Source organism: Diaphorina citri, unplaced genomic scaffold, assembly GCF_000475195.1.
Source record: "Diaphorina citri unplaced genomic scaffold, Diaci psyllid genome assembly version 1.1 scaffold616, whole genome shotgun sequence".
NCBI lineage: Eukaryota > Metazoa > Arthropoda > Insecta > Hemiptera > Psyllidae > Diaphorina > Diaphorina citri.
In genome coordinates, this window is record NW_007378049.1 from 140,441 (window position 1) to 161,218 (window position 20,778).

Consider the following 20,778-nt stretch of genomic DNA (forward strand, 5'->3'; position numbering starts at 1 on the left):
ACGATCATATAACGGTTTTATAACGACTAGTTTCTACCGTTAGCGTTTACAAGTCAAAACTTGGACTTGGGCTATATTGTATAGCTATACGCTATCCTGTACTAACACAGCGAGAATCCTCATTAAATTCTACATTAAAACTTTCTCGCTTTCTCTACACACTCTTTGTTTCTCTCTCCCTCCTCTCCTTTTCCTCACGTACATAGTCATATGTATACGTAGCCTAAATCAAAGCTTGTAGTTAACTACTACTCTTGTATGTATTGTAGACACTTGTATCCCCCTCTTTCTGTTTCAGCGGACAAGATCCCACCCGGATTCCCTCAGATCACCGAAGCTCCGAGCACCAAGGTGGTGGAAATCTCGCATACCACCGTCCTCGAACTCAAACCTCTTTTAAAAAGGTCTGACTCAAAAGATGTCCTTGTCCTCTATTTTTCTCTCTCTTTTTCTCCTTGTCCATTTATTTCTCTTTTTCTATTTCTTGAAATTTCCGCGCAAATGCTGTTCCAAGTTTTAATAAATAAAAAAAAACAACAACAACAACAACAACAACTTTTAAGGTTTTAAGCGTCCTTTTACGTGCAGCGTATGCGTATACTACTATGATGATCCTTTAAATTAAGTTCATTCTTCCAATCCGTGTACGTCCAACGTACAAACAATCTATTACTTTTCAGTCCTATCCCAGCAGGATAAACATTAAGATTATCTACTATTATTGAGCCACCATACTAAGAAAAAAAGTATCTACAATCATATAACGGTTTTATAACGACTAGTTTCTACCGTTACCGTTTACAAGTCAAAACTTGGACTTCTGCTATATTGTATAGCTATACGCTATCCTGTACTAACGCAGCGAGAATCCTCATTAAATTCTACATTAAAACTTTCTCGCTTTCTCTACACACTCTTTGTTTCTCTCTCCCTCCTCTCCTTTTCCTCCTTTTTTACTCTCTCTCCCTCCGTCTTTCCCTGTCCTATTTCTCAATTTTCTGTTTGTCTCTTCCTCTTTTCTCTCTCTCTCTCTCTCCATCCTTCTCTTCCCTCTTTTTTTCTCTCCCTCATTGGTATAGTGGTATTCGTTGAGGAATGAGGATAATATTCCATCCATTAACTGGGACCGAACCCACGCCCTTCTGTTTACCAGGCGAGCGCCTTGACCATTACAAGGTGTGGGGTTGGAGTAGACTTTCAAATGATCAGAAGAAGAGTATGTATAGTGCACCCATTAGGGGTAGACCTCAAACTATACTGTTGTGTTGTGTGTGATCTTCCATAGAGACTAAGCAGAACACCCAGCGGTCAAATTGTTTTGCTTCATAGTGACGACCAAATGTGAACTTCAGAAATCTCTTCCCTCTTTTTTCTCTCCCTCATTGGTATAGTGAGGATAATATTCCATCCAATAACTGGGACCGAACCCACGCCCTTCTGTTTACCAGGCGAGCGCAAGGTGTGGGGTTGGAGTAGACTTTCAAATGATCAGAAGAAGAGTATGTATAGTGCACCCATTAGGGGTAGACCTCAGACTACTGTTGTGTTATGTGTGATCTTCCATAGAGACTAAGCAGAACACCCAGCGGTCAAATTGTTTTGCTTCATAGTGACGACCAAATGTGAACTTTCGAAATCTCCAAAACTGACACTACAGGATACATAAGGTATTCTTGTAACATACCTGTTTGAGTAGTATGCTGTGTCATCTGGCAACCCAGACTCTGGGCAGCTCATCAATAAATTGCTACATATTGATTGTTTCTCTCTTCTACAAGAGCTAACTCAACAAGGCTTACATGAGCGATGTTGGGGGTGGTATATTAAAGTTTGGGAGGGGAATGTTGGACCCATAGTGAGACACATTAAGGGTCACCCCCCCCCATTCTTCCGTCACTAAATTATAGTCTGAGTGAAAGTATTTTAGATCTTTTTTTTCCCTCACTAGTTTATTACTTTGAGAGGGAAGGAGAGTTTGGGGGTGATTTAGTTTGTCTTTTTCTGCTTTTCCTCTCTCTTGGAGTAGACTTTCAAATGTTCAGAAGAAGAGTATGTATAGTGCGCCCATTAGGGGTAGACCTCAGACTACTGTTGTGTTGTGTGTGATCTTCCAGAGAGACTAAGCAGAACACCCAGCGGTCAAATTGTTTTGCTTCATAGTGACGACCAAATGTGAACTTCAGAAATCTCCAAAACTGACACTACAATTTTTAGCAGGATACATAAGGTATTCTTGTAACATACCTGTTTGAGTAGTATGCTGTGTCATATGGCAACCCAGACTCTGGGCAGCTCATCAATAAATTGCTACATATTGATTGTTTCTCTCTTCTACAAGAGCTAACTCAACAAGGCTTAAGGTTTGATAGAGGGAACTGTAACTCCTAAGGTCTTACTGTCCCGAAAGCAAGGAAGAAAGACAGGATAGGAGAAAGCCAGCCATTCTCATTCCGAAAACCTTATCTGTTCAGGATAAAATACACCCCGAGCCGGAATCGAATCCGCGGACATGGCAGACGTGCTATCCTCCAGGCTGGCGACAGTTTCTTGCGAAGTAAAAAAAAGAGTGTTTCACCGCCGTTTTTATTTCGTAGCAATGAAACAACTACTACATTAGACGCATGTGGTCTGTGTCCTAGCATGCCCATCCCGTAGTATACAGTTCACTCCGCACAGCTGTTGTTCCCGGCTCTCAAATTCGAGTAGGAAAAGACATTTGGGGATTATATAGGAGGGATTGGGAGGGAGTCAGTGGTTGATACACTATTGTACAGACCATTTAGTAAAGCAAAGCTTTGGGGTTATACAAACAGGGCATCGAAGGTTAGGGGAATGAAGACACATGGGACGGAAAATTTTAGGAGGTAAGGACAGATACACAAGTTCAGAGGGAAAAAGGGAGGTATGCCAGTTTAAGGGGGGGTGGGGGAAGGGAGGTACAGATGTTTAGGGGGGAATGGGGAGGGTTACAAGTTTAAAGGACGGTTTTCCTGACCGCAAGACATGGGTTTGAATTCTCTCCCACGGTTCAAATTTTATCACGTGGAAACACACTCATGCTCATTCAGCAACCTACCCGACATAATTTCTGACCAAAGGAATTCAGTATTCTCTTTCTTTCTCTCTCTCTCTCTCCCTCCTCTCTTTCCCTCCCTCTTTCCTTTCCTCCCATTTTGTTTTTCTGATCCCTTCCCTCTCTCTCTCTTTCCTTTCACCCTCCCTCCCTCTCCCTTCCTCACCCTTTGTTGCTCTGATTCACTCGTCTCTCTCTCCCTCTTTCCCTTCCTTCCTTTCCTTCCCTCTGTTTCCCTTCCTCTCGCTGTCTCTGTTTAACTCCCTCTCCCTCTCTCTCTCTTTCTCCGTTTCCCTCCTCCACTCATTTTTGATGTGGTTTCCTCTCTCCCTCTTCCTTTGTTTTTCTGATTCACTGCTCTCTGCCCCCTTCTTCATGTTCGTTTCTCTCTCCTTCTTCATTTTCGTTCCTCTCTCACACTCGAAAAGGCCAATGTTGAGGTTTCTCGTTTATGTTCGGACACCCTTCTCCTTTTCACCAATCTTCCTTACCCCCTGGGTTCTCTTACCTCCCCTCTTGTTATCATTATTCCCTCCTTCCTCTTTGGATCTTCTCTCTCCTCTCCTTCTTGTCATTACTTCTCCTCCTGGATTCTTCTATGGGTGTGGGGTGCACTCGGTCTTTCCCTTGCCCCTTAGCACAAACATCATGTAAGCTTTGCACTACTATCACTATTAATGGGGTCTCATTAGAAATTGAGCTCCAATTTAAAAAGTCCCCTACTGCTTCGGTGGTGTAATGGTCAAAACTCTCGCCTTGTAAACAGGAGGGCGTACGTTCAATCGCACCTCAGGTATGACATTTTCTTGTCAATATAATTTGAGAAATCGACCATATTCTTTTATTAGGTATAGTAGCTTACTGCTGGGACTCTTCAGTCCTATTCGAGCAGTATTTTAAGATCGGATCTCAATTTTTACAATGGCTTGAACCAGAGAGAAGATAGCTTTCCAACTTTGAAGGAAAATAACTTTCTCTCTACGAGAACACACAAATAGCTCTGTGATTCATACGAGAAACAATGTATAAAACCTCTGAAAAGGCAGCAGGATTCAAGCTTTTCAAGGAGATAGCATTTTGTGCGTATTAATATGTGTAATTCTGCTGTGAGGCAATGAAGTATGCAGTGAGAAATGTAAAAATAAATCTGATATTTCCTTCTCTTTTTCACCAATCTTCCTTACCCCCTGGATTCTCTTACCTCCCCTCTTGTTATCATTATTCCCTCCTTCCTCTTTGGATCTTCTCTCTCCTCCCCTTCTTGTCATTACTTCTCCTCCTGGATTCTTCTATGGGTGTGGGGTGCACTCAGTCTTTCCCTTGCCCCTTAGCACAAACATCATGCACTACTATCACTACTAATGGGGTCTCATTAGAAATTGAGCTCCAATTCAAAAAGTCCCCTACTCCTTCGGTGGTGTAATGGTCAAAACTCTCGCCTTGTAAACAGTAGGGTAGGGCGTACGTTCAATCGCACGTCAGGTATGACATTTTGTTGTCAATATAATTTGAGAAATCGACCATATTCTTTCCAATAGTAGTAGGTATAGTAGCTTACTGCTGGGACTCTTCAGTCCTATTCGAGCAGTATTTTAAGATCGGCTCTCAATTTTTGCAATGGCTTGAACCAGAGAGAAAATAGCTTTCCAACTTTGAAGGAAAATAACTTTCTCTCTACGAGAACACACAAATAGCTCTGAGATTCATACGAGAAACAATGTATAAAACCTCTGAAAAGGCAGCATGATTCAAGCTTTTCAAGTAGATAGCATTTTGTGCGTATTAATATGTGTAATTCTGCTGTGAGGCAATGAAGTATGCAGTGAGAAATGTAAAAATAAATCTGATATTAAGACGTATGATAAAGTGGCTGGGGAGGGGACTGAGAGTTAATTTTCTTTTCAATTTTCATTGGCGGCGCGGCGCCAAAGTATGTAATAGAAAAGATTTATTTTCTTTCTAGATAGAGGGAGCTATAACTGCTAAGGTCTTATCGCCCCGAAAGCGAAGAGAGAAGGAAGATAGGATAGGAGAAAGCCAACCGTTCCGAGAACGAACCTTAGTCCTTCAGGATAAAATCCGCCCCGAGCGGGAATCGAACCCGTGGCCTATCCTTTCAGGAAACGGAACCCGGTTGTCTTCTGGAATCTGAAACAATCCTCGATGGTTGGGAATGGGAATGCGCCATCTGTGACTCACTGACTCAGAATACCTTGGCAGATTACTCGAGTCTCCTATTGCCAGCCTCAAATCAGAGTGTAGCGGAGAGCACAACAGAGCTTTTGCGCTCAGTTCTATTCGGTTTTAAGTCGTCACTTTCTCTAAGCACTATGATCTCTGATTAACTCTGTTTTGAACCTGAGCCGTCCATAATCGCATTGAATACGAACGGAATAGTATAGAGTTTCAAAAAGCTGAGAATAAAGCTCAAATGATATATGGCACATTCTTAAGACAGGGTAGGGGAAAGTACCTACTTACAGGCAGGAAAGGGGAAAATACTTATAGGCAGGAGAGGGGAAAAAGTACTCATTCTGTTACTAAAGGGTGAATGGGTAAAAGGGATGGAGAGGGAGGGATAGAGGGGGGAGAGGTGAAATAGAAAGGGAATAAAGGTAGGGGAAGAGAGGGGAGGATATTTGAATTCAGAGGGGCAGGGGAGGGGAAAAGTGAAGAGGGAGGTAGGGGTTTTTGGAAATCATAATTAATAATTTCCCACAAATATTGCCGGCAAGTTCATGATCGTATAAATCTTTCGCATAAGCCTTCTTTTATCCCCCTTTCTCTTCTCATCCTTCTCCTTTGCCTCTTCCATCATTTTTAGCTTCTACTTCCCCTTCCTCTCTTCGTTTCTTTCTCTAATTCTCCTTTTCCTTCATCCGTCTCGTTCCCCTTTTCTTCATCTACCTTTTTCTTGGCCTCTTCTTCCTCCACATCTTCCTCACCCTTCTTCTCTTTTCTTCCTCTTTCCCTGGTTCTCCTCCAGTCCTCCCTTTTCCGTCGTATTCTTGGTAAGTAAGCAGTGGCGTAGCGTGTATGTATGGCGTGTATGGCGGCCATACAACTCAAAAGTTCACTCTAATGCCTATAAATATTAATGGCATGTACTGTGATGGGACTTGGTAGACCTGTGCATGAGCCCTACAAGGCCCTACACTTGAATTTAGACCACGCTACGCCACTGTAAGTAAGGGTTTTAGGCATTGTCTTTCTGAAATATTATCTGCACCGAACATATTCCTAGAAATGGCAGAGGCATAGCGTGATTCAAACTTGGGGGACTAATTTTATTGTCCCACCCACTGGGTAGTACTATTAGTGTCCCACCCCAAAGTGAAGACTTTTAAGGAAGAAGAATCTTGAGCTCTTTTTGAGTAAAATGACTTTTTTTAATGTGGAATATTGTTGAAAATCATTGACGAAAATGATATTTCGCCATTATTTTGTACCAGATTTTTGTAAAAATCTTCCCATTGTCGATTTTACTCAATATTGTGTCAAAATCACTAAGTACACCAACGACAGTAAACTGGCCTTCCACAAAATCTACTAACCCTACAGCACTGATTCCACTGAATATTTGTGTTAAATTTTCACCCCTCTTCTTCATTGAACATTTTCTCATATTTTTCCATTAAGGCTTCACTTCACCTGGTTTAATTACATCTCTTAACATGACAATAATTCTACAATCCCACCCTTTTGACTCCTCTAATAAATCCACACTGCGTATACCATTTGACTCCCCCCTGATGAATCATTTTTCAGTTTATAATTTCGTACTCCCAGTACCTAATCCCTACATTCCTGACTCAGTAATCCTGTGAATACCTTTTAGTACCTTTACCTATGTACATAGGTCTGTACTCAATTAGGAAAGTTGTGTGATGCTCACACCATATTTTTATTCTAATGGGTATCAACTTGTATTTGGCCGTATGTCTTAAGCTCTTAAGTGCCAAGCTACCAAGATTCCTTAATCAGATTTACTTGCTCCTCATTCTGTTTCTTTTTTTTAGCCCGTCCTTCCTTTATTATTACGATAGTAATAAAAAAAGGTATAAGGGACGGGCTATTGTATTCGCTTCGGTGTCGTCTGTCTGTCTGTCTGTCTGTCTGACCCCATAGAAGCACTTATCCAAACCTAGTCGACCTATATATCAAATTAAAGGTCTTTTTACCAGGAACACGAAAGTGGTGGTGCAAATTTTGTCCATAAGATAAGATACCCATCGAATTTACTTAGAAGTTGTTAAAAGTAAAAGTTTCATAAAAAAGCAGGGTTTTAGGCATTGTCTTTCTGAAATATCTGCACCGAACATATTCCTAGAAATGGCAGAGGCATAGCGTGATTCAAACTTGGGGGACTAATTTTATTGTCCCACCCACTGGGTAGTACTATTAGTGTCCCACCCCAAAGTGAAGACTTTTAAGGAAGAAGAATCTTGAGCTCTTTTTGAGTAAAATGACTTTTTTTAATGTGGAATATTGTTGAAAATCATTGACGAAAATGATATTTCGCCATTATTTTGTACCAGATTTTTGTAAAAATCTTCCCATTGCCGATTTTACTCAATATTGTGTCAAAACCACCACTAAGTACACCAATGACAGTAAACTGGCCTTCCACAAAATCTACTAACCCTACAGCACTGATTCCACTGAATATTTGTGTTAAATTTTCACCCCTCTTCTTCATTGAACATTTTCTCATATTTTTCCATTAAGGCTTCATTTCACCTGGTTTAATTACATCTCTTAACATGACAATAATTCTACAATCCCACCCATTTGACTCCTCTAATAAATCTTATAAATCCACACTGCGTACCATTTGACTCCCCCTCTGATAAATCATTTTTCAGTTTATAATTTCGTTCTCCCAGTACCTAATCCCTACATTCCTGACTCAGTAATCCTGTGAATACCTTTTAGTACCTTTACCTATGTACATAGGTCTGTACTCAATTAGGAAAGTTGTGTGATGCTCACACCATATTTTTATTCTAATGGGTATCAACTTGTATTTGGCCGTATGTCTTAAGTGCCAAGCTACCAAGATTCCTTAATCAGATTTACTTGCTCCTCATTCTGTTTCTTTTTTTTAGCCCGTCCTTCCTTTATTATTACGATAGTAATAAAAAAAGGTATAAGGGACGGGCTATTGTATTCGCTTCGGTGTCGTCTTCCCCCTCCTCCTACAATCAGCTCTATGTTCTACCCATACCCTTATGTCCTTTCCCCTTGTCCTGGGTCCTTTCCCTTTGTCCCACAAACATGTCCTTTCCTGTCATGTCCCTATAGGAATCTCACAACATGACCGACAAGTGTCATATCTAGTGTGTCATGTTTATTATTACATTTTTTTCCCCCTTCTGTGATTTTCTGTGGCCAGAGGGGAAAGAAGAGAGAAAGGAGAAGGAAAAATTAAAGGAAGAAAGGAAAGGAGAAGAAAAAATTAAGGGGAGAAAGGAAAGGAGAAGGAGATATTAAGAGGAGAAAGAAAGAGGAGGGAATAATCAACACCATGAAAATTTCCAAACTCATTTCTTGACCCTGTTTGAATGTGTTGAACTGTCCCTTCTTCTTTTCTCCTCCTCCTCCTCCTTATTTTCTCCTCCTCCTCTCACATCCCTTTCCGGAAGGTGATCGGAATTGTTTAGCCTCAAATCACTCTGTTGAGACTTTTCAGAGTTTTTTTTTTTTTTCCTTTCGACGTTACCTAGGTAATTTTTGTCGAGATTTTTGCTGATGGCGGGAAAAAAAGCAAAGATTTCATTGGGAAATGAGAAGGATTTTGGATTTCAATGGGGACAGAGAGAAGAGAGGGAGAAAAGAAAGAGAGAGAGCCCTAGATGTGGATTATACACTTTCGATAGATGTTTCTAAGGTCCCTTTATGGACATTTTTGTTTGAAAACCGTTCAGACCAAAATACTCACTGGAGATTTTGTAAAGGAGGTTTCCCTTGCTACACGAGCCGGGCCGTCCGACGGGAACAAATGGGACGCTGGGGACTATCTCTTCAGGAGAAGAAACTACTAAAAGGAGAACGCACGATTTGACACAACAATATGTATTCACCATGAAATTGGGAAAATATATTTAAATACAAAGAAACAGAAACTTTTGATATTTCGCAGAGATTTAGGTATCGTATAGGAAGCGCTCTAATTTCTTCCCTCTCCGTCTTGCTTCGAGCTTAGTTCCAAATTGACCAAATTCCACTGTCTTCTCTCTCTCGCGCGGTAGGTATCCCCCCTGCCCCTCTCCCACGGCATGGTATCGCTAGGCCTCCTGAGGTAACGAGATGGAGCAGAGTTGGGACAAAGTTTAACAAAAGTTACGGGGTGGCTCCTGTACGTGTATACAGGGAGGTACCACGTTACAATTTACATCTCTCTCCCACGGTTCAAATTTTATCACGTGGAAACACACTCATGCTCATTCAGCAACCTACCCGACATAATTTCTGACCAAAGGAATTCAGTATTCTCTTTCTTTTTCTCTCCCTCCCCCTCCTCTCTCTCTTTCCCTCCTCCCCTTCCCTTTCTGTCTCTTTCCCTCCCTCTTTCCTTTCCTCCCGTTTTGTTTTTCTGATCCCTTCCCTCTCTCTCTCTCTTTCCTTCCACCCTTCCTCCCTCTCCCTTCCTCACCCTTTGTTGCTCTGATTCACTCTTATCTCTCTCCCTCTTTCCCTTCCTTCCTTTCCTTCCCTCTGTTTCCCTTCCTCTCTCTGTCTCTGTTTAACTCCCTCTCCCTCCTCTCTCTCTCTTTCTCCGTTTCCCTCCTCCACTCATTTTTGATGTGGTTTCCTTTCTCCCTCTTCCTTTGTTTTTCTGATTCACTGCTCTCTGCCCCCTTCTCCATGTTCGTTTCTCTCTCCTTCTTCATTTTCGTTCCTCTCTCACACTCGAAAAGGCCAATGTTGAGGTTTCTCGTTTATGTTCGGACATAACAAACATTATGAACAATGTATAACTATGTACCTATACGTTGCCTAAATCAAAGCTTGTAGTTAACTACTACTCTTGTATGTATTGTAGACACTTGTATAGGTACCTATATCAAAATAAAACCTAACCTGTTCTCCCCTCTTTCTGTTTATTCAGCGGACAAGATCCCACCCGGATTCCCTCAGATCACCGAAGCTCCGAGCACCAAGGTGGTGGAAATCTCGCATACCACCGTCCTCCATTGTTCCGCCTCTGGTAATCCTCCCCCAAAGATATCCTGGATCCGAGAAATGTTGCCCGTGGACACCAGCAGGAATCCGCGGTACAATCTGCTCACGTCTGGCGCTCCGGGTGAGTTAAAGTTACCCCTTGTTGTAGTAGTAAAAACGAAGGGAGAAGAAAGACTAGATAGGAGAAAGCCAGGCGTTCTGAGGAAGAACCTTATCTGTGTTAGGACAGCGATTTTCAACTAGCGGCACGCGAGCCACATGTGGCCCGCCAGACCATTTTTGTAGCCCGCGAAGCTTTTGAGGGTGGGACCCTTTGGGCTTGATTTTTCTCTTTTACTATGGGCATCCACCATCCACCCCAATCCCCCCAAGAAAATCTTGGATACGGGTCTGCTCCCCTGTGTATGTAACCCGCGAAGTACCTGCCAATGTAGCATGTGGCCCGCATACACATGAAAGTTGGAAATCCCTGGTTTAGGATAAAGTTCTTTTTCGCTATACACAATTTGATTATTGAGCTTTGGATGTCTAGTTCCCCATCATAAAATTAGGTGACCCCGCACCCCCCCTTCACCCGAGGGAAGGACCGCAATTTGAAAACTTTGCCATCACAGTATACCTAAGTTCTCCACATTTTGCTATCCTTTGCAAAAAAAAAACAATATCTCTACTTTTGATACCTATTAGTGGTTTTTTCTTCTGGGTGTGCGTTTTCCTTTTTATCCATTTTGAAGTTCGTCCTTCCTCCTTTAGTTTTTGTCCCATAGAAAAACTTCGAAGTTTTTCTTCTTCTTTTTTTTCGGGAAAAAACTTTGAACTTCCAAATTGAAAACTTTGAAAGTTTTTGTTCCCTCTTCCTTCTCCTCCTCCTTCGTCTCTTCTTCTTCTTCTCCTCCTCCTCCTCCTCCTCCTCCTCCTCCTTTTCTTCCTAAGAGTCAAGTTGTTTCTTAAATAAAAATCAAGAAAGGCAGAGCGAGTGGGGGGTCAAAAAATTTCTTCTTATTTTTCGGGACCAAATTATAGTTTCACTTGAATGAAGTTAATTTGATTCTTCTTCAGTCACAGCCAGTCTAGTTCGATTCCCGCCCGGGGCCAGATTTTATCCTAAAAAGATATAAAGTTCGTTCTCGAAACGACTGGCTTTTTATCCTAGTCTTCCTTCTATCTTCACTTTCTGGGCGACAAGACCTTAGTATTAGTTACAGTTCCCTCTCTCAAACCTCTTTTGAAAACTTTGAAAGTTTTTGTTTCCTCCTCCTTCGTCTCTTCCTCTCCTCCTCTTCTCCTCCTCTTCCTCCTTTTCTTCCTAAGAGTCAAGTTGTTTCTTAAATAAAAATCAAGAAAGGCAGAGCGAGTGAGGGGTCAAAAAATTTCGTCTTATTTTTCGGGACCAAATTATAGTTTCACTTGAATGAAGTTAATTTGATTCTTCTTCAGTCACAGCCAGTCTAGTTCGATTCCCGTCCGGGCCAGATTTTATCCTAAAAAGATAAAGTTTGTTCTCGAAACGACTGGCTTTTTATCCTAGTCTTCCTTCTATCTTCACTTTCTGGGCGACAAGACCTTAGTAGTTACAGTTCCCTCTCTCAAACCTCTTTAAAAAAGGTCTGACTCAAAAGATGTCCTTGTCCTCTATTTTTCTCTCTCTTTTTCTCCTTGTCCATTTATTTCTCTTTTTCTATTTCTTACATGGGATTGAATATGGGATGGGAGGGAGAGGGATTTAATATGGGAGGGGAGGGATTGAATAAGGGATGATGGGGTAGGGATTAGAAAGGGGTAGGAGAGGGTATAAAACATACATTTTAATCTTGATAGGTCAGGTGGTCGAAATGTGGGACGCCTTGAAAAATGAGTTGCTCTTTATTTTGATGCAATGAAACTACTGCTGCATTAGACTCGTGTGGTCTGTGTTATAGCATGACAAGTTTATAACCGCATGCTGGATGCCGTTCGCACTCAACCTTTGCTATTTCTTTAGCAAGGGAAATTTCAGGATTTTATCCCTCCCTATTTAAAGTCCCCCAGCCTGACTGAAAAATCAGTTTTAAACCTCAAAAAGGACATTTTATGATCTCAAGGGGCAACTACAACAGTCGTCGCTCACACAAAGGGTCCCGCTCACACAAAGGGTCCCTACATTCGGGTCTCGTTCCCTACTCCTCCTGGAAGGGCCTTAATCTTGTTCAGGGACTCCGCACACATCCCTCCTCTCTCTCTCTCTCTCTCTCTCTCTCTGCCTTTCCTCTCTTTTTCTCTCCCTCTATCTCTTCATTTTGTAGGTCAATTTTTTTCATCTCTCTCCCACGGTTCAAATTTTATCACGTGGAAACACACTCATGCTCATTCAGCAACCTACCCGACATAATTTCTGACCAAAGGAATTCAGTATTCTCTTTCTTTCTCTCTCTCTCTCTCCCTCCTCTCTTTCCCTCCCTCTTTCCTTTCCTCCCATTTTGTTTTTCTGATCCCTTCCCTCTCTCTCTCTTTCCTTTCACCCTCCCTCCCTCTCCCTTCCTCACCCTTTGTTGCTCTGATTCACTCGTCTCTCTCTCCCTCTTTCCCTTCCTTCCTTTCCTTCCCTCTGTTTCCCTTCCTCTCTCTGTCTCTGTTTAACTCCCTCTCCCTCCTCTCTCTCTCTTTCTCCGTTTCCCTCCTCCACTCATTTTTGATGTGGTTTCCTCTCTCCCTCTTCCTTTGTTTTTCTGATTCACTGCTCTCTGCCCCCTTCTTCATGTTCGTTTCTCTCTCCTTCTTCATTTTCGTTCCTCTCTCACACTCGAAAAGGCCAATGTTGAGGTTTCTCGTTTATGTTCGGACATAACAAACATTATGAACAATGTATAACTATGTACCTATACGTTGCCTAAATCAAAGCTTGTAGTTAACTACTACTCTTGTATGTATTGTACACACTTGTATAGGTACCTATATCAAAATAAAACCTAACCTGTTCTCCCCTCTTTCTGTTTATTCAGCGGACAAGATCCCACCCGGATTCCCTCAGATCACCGAAGCTCCGAGCACCAAGGTGGTGGAAATCTCGCATACCACCGTCCTCCATTGTTCCGCCTCTGGTAATCCTCCCCCAAAGATATCCTGGATCCGAGAAATGTTGCCCGTGGATACCAGTAGGAATCCTCGGTACAATCTGCTCACGTCTGGTGCTCCGGGTGAGTTAAAGTTACCCCTTGTTGTAGTAGTAAAAACGAAGGGAGAAGAAAGACTAGATAGGAGAAAGCCAGGCGTTCCGAGGAAGAACCTTATCTGTTTAGGACAGCGATTTTCAACTAGCGGCATGCGAGCCACATGTGGCCCGCCAGACCATTTTTGTAGCCCGCGAAGTTTTTGAGGGTGGGACCCTTTGGGCTTGATTTTTCTCTTTTACTATGAGCATCCACCATCCACCCCAATCCCCCCAAGAAAATCTTGGATACGGGTCTGCTCCCCTGTGTATGTAACCCGCGAAGTACCTGCCAATGTAGCATGTGGCCCGCATACACATGAAAGTTGGAAATCCCTGGTTTAGGATAAAGTTCTTTTTCGCTATACACAATTTGATTATTGAGCTTTGGATGTCTAGTTCCCCATCATAAAATTAGGTGACCCCGCACCCCCCCTTCACCCGAGGGAAGGACCGCAATTTGAAAACTTTGCCATCACAGTATACCTAAGTTCTCCACATTTTGCTATCCTTTGCAAAAAAAAAACAATATCTCTACTTTTGATACCTATTAGTGGTTTTTTCTTCTGGGTGTGCGTTTTCCTTTTTATCCATTTTGAAGTTCGTCCTTCCTCCTTTAGTTTTTGTCCCATAGAAAAACTTTGAAGTTTTTTTTTTCTTCTTTTTTTTTTCGGGAAAAAACTTTGAACTTCCAAATTGAAAACTTTGAAAGTTTTTGTTCCCTCTTCCTTCTCCTCCTCCTTCGTCTCTTCTTCTTCTTCTCCTCCTCCTCCTCCTCCTCCTCCTCCTCCTTTTCTTCCTAAGAGTCAAGTTGTTTCTTAAATAAAAATCAAGAAAGGCCAGAGCGAGTGGGGGGTCAAAAAATTTCGTCTTATTTTTCGGGACCAAATTATAGTTTCACTTGAATGAAGTTAATTTGATTCTTCTTCAGTCACAGCCAGTCTAGTTCGATTCCCGTCCGGGCCAGATTTTATCCTAAAAAGATAAAGTTTGTTCTCGAAACGACTGGCTTTTTATCCTAGTCTTCCTTCTATCTTCACTTTCTGGGCGACAAGACCTTAGTAGTTACAGTTCCCTCTCTCAAACCTCTTTAAAAAAGGTCTGACTCAAAAGATGTCCTTGTCCTCTATTTTTCTCTCTCTTTTTCTCCTTGTCCATTTATTTCTCTTTTTCTATTTCTTTATGTCTCTCTCGCTCTCTTTTCTCTCTCTTCCTCCTAACCTGAAGAGGATGATTTGGAAAGTTGTTTTTAAATAAGAGAAGTCAATGATTAAGACGACACAGAAAATAAAGAGCTCTCTTTCTCTCTCTCTTATTCCCTCCCTCTACCTCTATCCCTCTCCCCTCTGTTCTTTCTTTGTCTTCCTTTGCCATCTCCCTCTCTTTCTTTCTTGAAACTTCAGCAATTTTTGTCGTATGAAGAGAGAGAGAGAGAGAGAGTCATTGTTGCTGATTCTTCTTTCTTTTGCTATCGATTCCTGATATTTCTGACATTGCTTAAAAAAAAAACAGAGTTGGGTCTGTCTCTAATTCTACTCCTACCTCTAATTCTTCTTCTGCTTCTAATTTTACTCCTACTTCTAATTCCGATTTTAGGTGCTAGTGCTAGCATGGTATATTTTAAGGAACGGATTTGTTGGAGGTTTTTTTTATCTCTGGAATTTTCAAAGGTTTCAAAATTTCGGAATCTTTTTCTTACTTCTACTTCATTGTTGCTGATTCTTCTTTCTTTTGCTATCGATTCCTGATATTTCTGACATTGCTTATTCAATTCAATTCAATTCAATTCTTCTGTCTCTAATTCTACTCCTACCTCTAATTCTTCTTCTGCTTCTAATTTTACTCCTACTTCTAATTCTTCTTCTTTTGCCTCTAATGCTTCTTCTCCTTCTAATTCTTCTTCTTTTGCCTCTAATGCTTCTTCTCCTTCTAATTCTTCTTCTTTTGCCTCTAATTCTTCTTCTGCTGCTGATTGCCCTTCTTCTTTTGCCTCTAATTCTTCTTCTGCTGCTGACTGTTCTTCTGGGATTAGAGGGGAGAAAGATGGGTTAGAGGGGAGAAGTAGGGAGGTTAGAGGGGAAACGGAGTTTAGAGGGAATAAAGACTGGGATTAGAGGGGAGAAAGATAGATCGTAGAGGGGAGAGTGAGATTTGAGGGGACAAAGAGTTATAGTATAGGTCAGAGGGAATAAAGACTAGGATTAGAGGGAAGAAAGAGAGATCGTAGAGGGAAGAGGGATGTTAGAGGGGACAAAGAAGGAGGTTAGAAGGAATAAAAACGGGGATTAGAGGGGGAGAGCGATATTAGAGAGGCTAAAGAGGGTGGTTAGAGGGTTTGTTTCAGATTTTCAAAACGAAATACAGAAGACAAACCACGAAGATCATTATTTAGCATAATGCCTTATCCTCTTCCCACTTTCTCCTCCTCCTCTTTCGCCTTCTCCTCCTCCTCCTCCTCCTCCTCTTTCTCTAGATGGAGGCATTTGTTTTTTCCCTCTCTCCTTTCCTCCGTTGAGATTTTTGTACAACTTTATGGCTTTTTTATGTCACTGTTGCTGTTTTTTTCGCCCATCTTGTCGTCTTCTTTCTTCTCTTCCTCCTCCTCCTCCTCCTCCTCCTCCTCCTCCTCTAACACCACCATCAGTAGATGAATCCCTTGTTTCTCTCGTCATTTCCTCTCCCTCTTTCGTCTCCTCTTGTTCTTGTTCTTCCTTTTTCTCTTCTTCCTCCTCCTCCCTCTTCTATATTTCATTGTGATTTGTGATGCTATAAGAATAAGCCGTGCACTTATACACTTGAACAATCGACAGAAAAAATCTCTCTCTCTCCCTTTTTTTTTTTTTTTTTTTTTTTTTTTTTTTTTTTTTAAGGGGGCAAAAATATCCCTTGTTTCTCTCATCATTTTCCCCCTTCTTTGTTCTTCTTCTCCTCTTGTTCTTCCTTTTTCTCTTCTTCTTCCCTCCTCATCTTCCTCTTTTATATTTCATTGTGATTTGTGATGCTATAAGAATAAGCTCGTACACTTGAACAATCGACAGAAAAAAAATCTCGATTTTTCTTCTCCTCCTTCTTCTTCTTCGAGGGGAAAAATATCATGTTGTTTAAAATGAGATTAAACACCGCGTCACAACAATACATCAGGTTCTGGTGTTTTTCGCTTTTGCTTATTCAAATTCAAAATTCAATTCGATTAGAAAGAAGAAGAAGAAGAAGAAGAAGAAGAAGAAGAAGAGAGAGAGAGAGAAAACAGAATTCGACAGCCATATCGACAGCGACAATGGCGGGAAATAATGATAAATGAAGAAGAAAAGAAAATGCTTTCTCCCTCTCGAATTAAGATTTGGCGTAATCGGAAAACCGTCAGCTCCATTGTAATTTCACCCTCGGAGGACAAAAATCATATAGTTCTTGTTGGGTAGAAGAGCTCTTTAGGAGATACCTGTCTGAGACACTTTTGTCGCATTTGAGACACTTTTGTCCTATTTGTGACACTGTTTTTGTCCCATTTGAGAAACTTAGGTCCCATTTGAAGAACTTTTGGTTCCATTTGAGACACTTTTGTCCCATTTAGGACATTTTGGTCTCATTTGAGACACTTTTGTCCCATTTGGGACATTTTGGTCTCAATGAGGGACACTTTTGTTCATTTGGAGACACTTTTGTCCCGATCTGAGTAGATACATAGGTTTGATGATGACTAGGGAGCAGGAAGTTGAAAGTAGGAAAGTGGGAAGTAATATTTGAATACACGAGCCCGGAATATCATTCAACCTGTGTGTATTGTGATGATGGGAGGGAAAAAGGGAGAGAAAAAGGGAAATTTAAAGCAGAGGGAGAGAAATGGGAGGGGAGAATAGGGAAATTTTCAAAGTGGGAAAGGCAAGAAGAGAAACATGGGATTGAATATGGGATGGGAGGGAGAGGGATTTAATATGGAAGGGGAGGGATTGAATAAGAGAAAAGGGGTAGGGATTAGAAAGAGGTAGGAGAGGGTATAAAACATACATTTTAATCTTGATAGGTCAGGTGGTCGAAATGTGGGACGCCTTGAAAAATTAGGTGGCTTTTATTTTCCAGTTTTCTTCTACTTTCTTGATTTTTCCCGTGTTCATGGCGTTTTTGTCAGCCTCTCAATCAGCCCTAGCTTTCTAAGGTGATTGCTTTGGGCTGACGCATTTGTTTTTAACTACAAAAAAAAAAAAAAAAAATAAAAAAAAAAAATAGGATGGGATGCCCTTCACACTCAACCTATGCTACTTTTTTAACAAGGGGAAATTTCAGGCTGGTATCCTCCCTGTTTAAAGTCCGGCAGCTAGACTAAAATAAAATCAATTTTAAACCTCAAAAAGTCCCGTTTTTATGATCACTCAAGGGGGGCGACCAGAGCAGTGTACTATATATATAGATGTAGATCTGTCCTAGGACAGGTTTCAACACGACGTTCTCCACTTTTCTCGATCTTGGGCGTCCTCCTTCATTTGTCCAAACGTTCTTCCATTCAGCACATCTCTCAGCATTCCAAACCTCTTTCTTCCTATTGATCTCTTTCCTCTCAGCTCTCCTTCCATGATTCTTCTCTGCAGACAATTTCTTCTCAGGATGTGAGACGCAGTGTACTAGTTGCTCACATAAAGAGTCCCTACATTCGGGTCTCCTTCCTTATTTCTCCTGGAAGGGCCTTATTCTTGTTCAGGGACTCCGCACACATCCTCCCCCCTCCCCCTCCTTAATTCTAGAAAAACACTTCAATCTCAATTTAAAATACATTAAATTTATTCTGTTTGTATGAAGACAACACGAGAGACTAAGGGGTTGAGTGGAAGAGACACGAGTCATTGTTCTGCGGAGTCATGTGCAGAGGAGGAGGAGGAAGGGGAGAAGGAGAAGAAGAAAGAAGGGAACGAGAAAAAAAGGAAGACGTAGGAGGAGGAAGGGATGGAAGAAAAGAGGAGTAAGAGAGGTTAAAGAAGAAGAGAAGAAAGAGGGCGATAAAGAGAAGACAGAGAAAAGAGATCGAGGGAAAAGTGGAGAAGGAGGAGGAGGAGAACAAGAGGAAAAAGGAAGAAGTAGGAGGAGGAAGGGATGGAGGAGAGTATGAGAAAAGAGGAAACAAAAGTTAAAGAGGAAGAGTGAAAAGGGGAGACAAAGGTTCAAAATAAAAAGGCTGAGAAAGATAGGAAAGAGAGAAATAAAGAGAAGATTAAGAGAAAATGAGGAAGAGGAGGCCAAAGAAAGAGGTAGAGGAAGGAGAAGAATGAAAATAGAAGACAAAGGATAAAGAGCAAGAGAAGAAAGATGGAAAAGAGGGTGAGAAACAGAAAACAGAGAGAAAATGAGGTGGGAGATGAAGGGGAGAAAGAGATATGAGAAGGAAGAAGAGAACAAAGAGAAACAAAATGGAAAACGAGAGGATGACAAGGAAAAATATAGAAGAAGAAAAAAAAAAAAGAAAAATGAGGCAGAAGAAAACAGAGAAAATGAGGACAAAGAGAAGCAGAAAAAAAACTCAAGGACTGAAAAATTCTATTGTATCTACACCCTGATCTTGTTCTTCTTGTGTCTATTTCTTCTAATATTTCACATTTTTTTTTTTTTTTTTTTTTTTTTTTTTTTTTTTTTTTTTTTTTTTTTTTTTTTTTTTTTTTTTTTTTTTTTTTTTTTCTGCTGCTGATTGGTCTTCTTCTTTTGCCTCTAATTCTTCTTCTGCTGATTGTTCTTCTTCTGATTAATCACTTGTTAACCTATCCATTTTTTTCTGTACTAGAGTATCTTTTACATTAGCAAAAAGACACTTCCTTAATTCAAGGAAAGGTAGGATTCACTCTCTTAGATGAAGCAAGTGTATTAGGTAGGGTTGAAACACTCTCACCTCAACATCTTAAACAAAACCACACCAGCCCACAGTTTCTAATTCTTTTTACACCTTATTTACACTTTTGTTTTGTACTTAATTTACGCTTTGTAGTGTTTACCTTACTCAGAAACATTATCCAAGTTCAACATCTATTACACCCGGCCGCGTTAGTTGGGTTTCTTTGTGTAAAGACAAGACGAGTAATTTAGGTTTCGAGGGTGAGGTTAAAGGGAATGAATAGGGAGGTTAGAGGGGAGAGAGAGGTATGTTAGCGAAGTTGAAAGTTGAGATTAGAGGGCTTGACGGGGATTAGAGGGAATAAAGACGGGGATTCGAGGGGAGAGAGAGGTTAGAGGGGAGAAGGAGGGAGGTTAGAGGGGAAAGGGAGTTTAGAGGGAATGAAGACTGGGATTAGAGGGGAGAAGGAGGGAGGTTAGAGGGGAAAGGGAGTTTAGAGGGAATAAAGACTGGGATTAGAGGGGAGAAAGATGGGTTAGAGGGGAGAAGGAGGGAGGTTAGAGAGGAAAGGGAGTTTAGAGGGAATAAAGACGGGGATTAGAGGGGAGAAGGAGGGAGGTTAGAGGGGAAAGGGAGTTTAGAGGGAATAAAGTTTTCATCATTAATCATGAATAAGTAATTAATTTAATTCATACATAATTCAAGCTTTAATTAGAGACAGAGCCATAGTGCAACAAGAAACAGTTCGCGATAATTATGAAGAGAAAAGAAAAGAACATAATGAATGAATTAAGAGATAGTGAAGAAAATAGGGGAGGTAGAGGAGAGAGGGGAAGAATAGAGGTAAAGGAAGAGAGGGGAGAGACAACGAGGAGAGAGAGAGAGAGAAGAGGAGAAGGAGAGAGAGAGAGAGAGAGAGAGAGAGAGAGAGAGAGAGAGAGAGAGAGAGAGAGAGAGAGAAAAAAAAAAAGAGAGAGAAGAACAGATGTTCTTCTTGTGTCTATTTCTCCTAATATTTCACATTTTTTTACTTTCTATTATTTAGTTTGTTAGATTTTTTACTTATTTGGTTATTTCTATTATTTTTCGTTTTTCCTCGTGACTGATTTTGATTCTGTTTCCATTGTTTCAGGAGCTCTCCAGATCACCAACAGCATCGAAGAGGACCAGGGCAAGTATGAATGTGTGGCTGAGAATGAAGTTGGAACCGAATATTCCCCATCTACCATGCTCTATGTTAAAGGTAAGAAACGGTGTTCGCGTTCTCGGAACGGCTGCCCTTCTCCTGTCCTGTCTTCCAACGATCTTCGATTTTGGGACAATAAGACCTTAGCAGTTACTATCAAACCTCTGAAAAAAACAAATAATAATAATATTAATCAAAATAATCGTATGTATAGGTACCCAGGTAGATATTTAGGAAACATTGATTTACCTATACAAACATACCTAAATGTTTGATTATTAGAGGAAAAAAGCTATATACCCCGGGGCTATCACCTCATCAAAGAAGATTACCATAGA

At 41.0% G+C, this 20,778-nt stretch overlaps 2 protein-coding genes across 2 annotated transcripts in view; both read left to right on the forward strand.

Annotated features, from left to right (window-relative positions):
• The window catches only part of LOC113467986 (tyrosine-protein phosphatase Lar-like), a 73,797-nt gene extending 72,321 nt beyond the window's left edge, over positions 1-1,476 (forward strand). The window contains exons 3-4 of the mRNA XM_026824573.1: positions 299-404; positions 1,449-1,476. Coding sequence (XP_026680374.1) covers positions 299-404; positions 1,449-1,476 — 134 coding nt within the window. The remainder of the gene's footprint in view (positions 1-298; positions 405-1,448) is intronic.
• A 7,875-nt stretch (positions 1,477-9,351) lies between these two features.
• On the forward strand, positions 9,352-20,564 carry LOC113467987 (tyrosine-protein phosphatase Lar-like; the record flags this gene model as incomplete). Its single annotated transcript, XM_026824575.1, has 4 exons — positions 9,352-9,364; positions 10,185-10,379; positions 13,183-13,431; positions 20,387-20,564. Coding segments are annotated over exons 1-4 (635 nt in total), but the record flags the coding sequence as incomplete, so codon positions are not given.
• Positions 20,565-20,778: the final 214 nt, after the last annotated feature.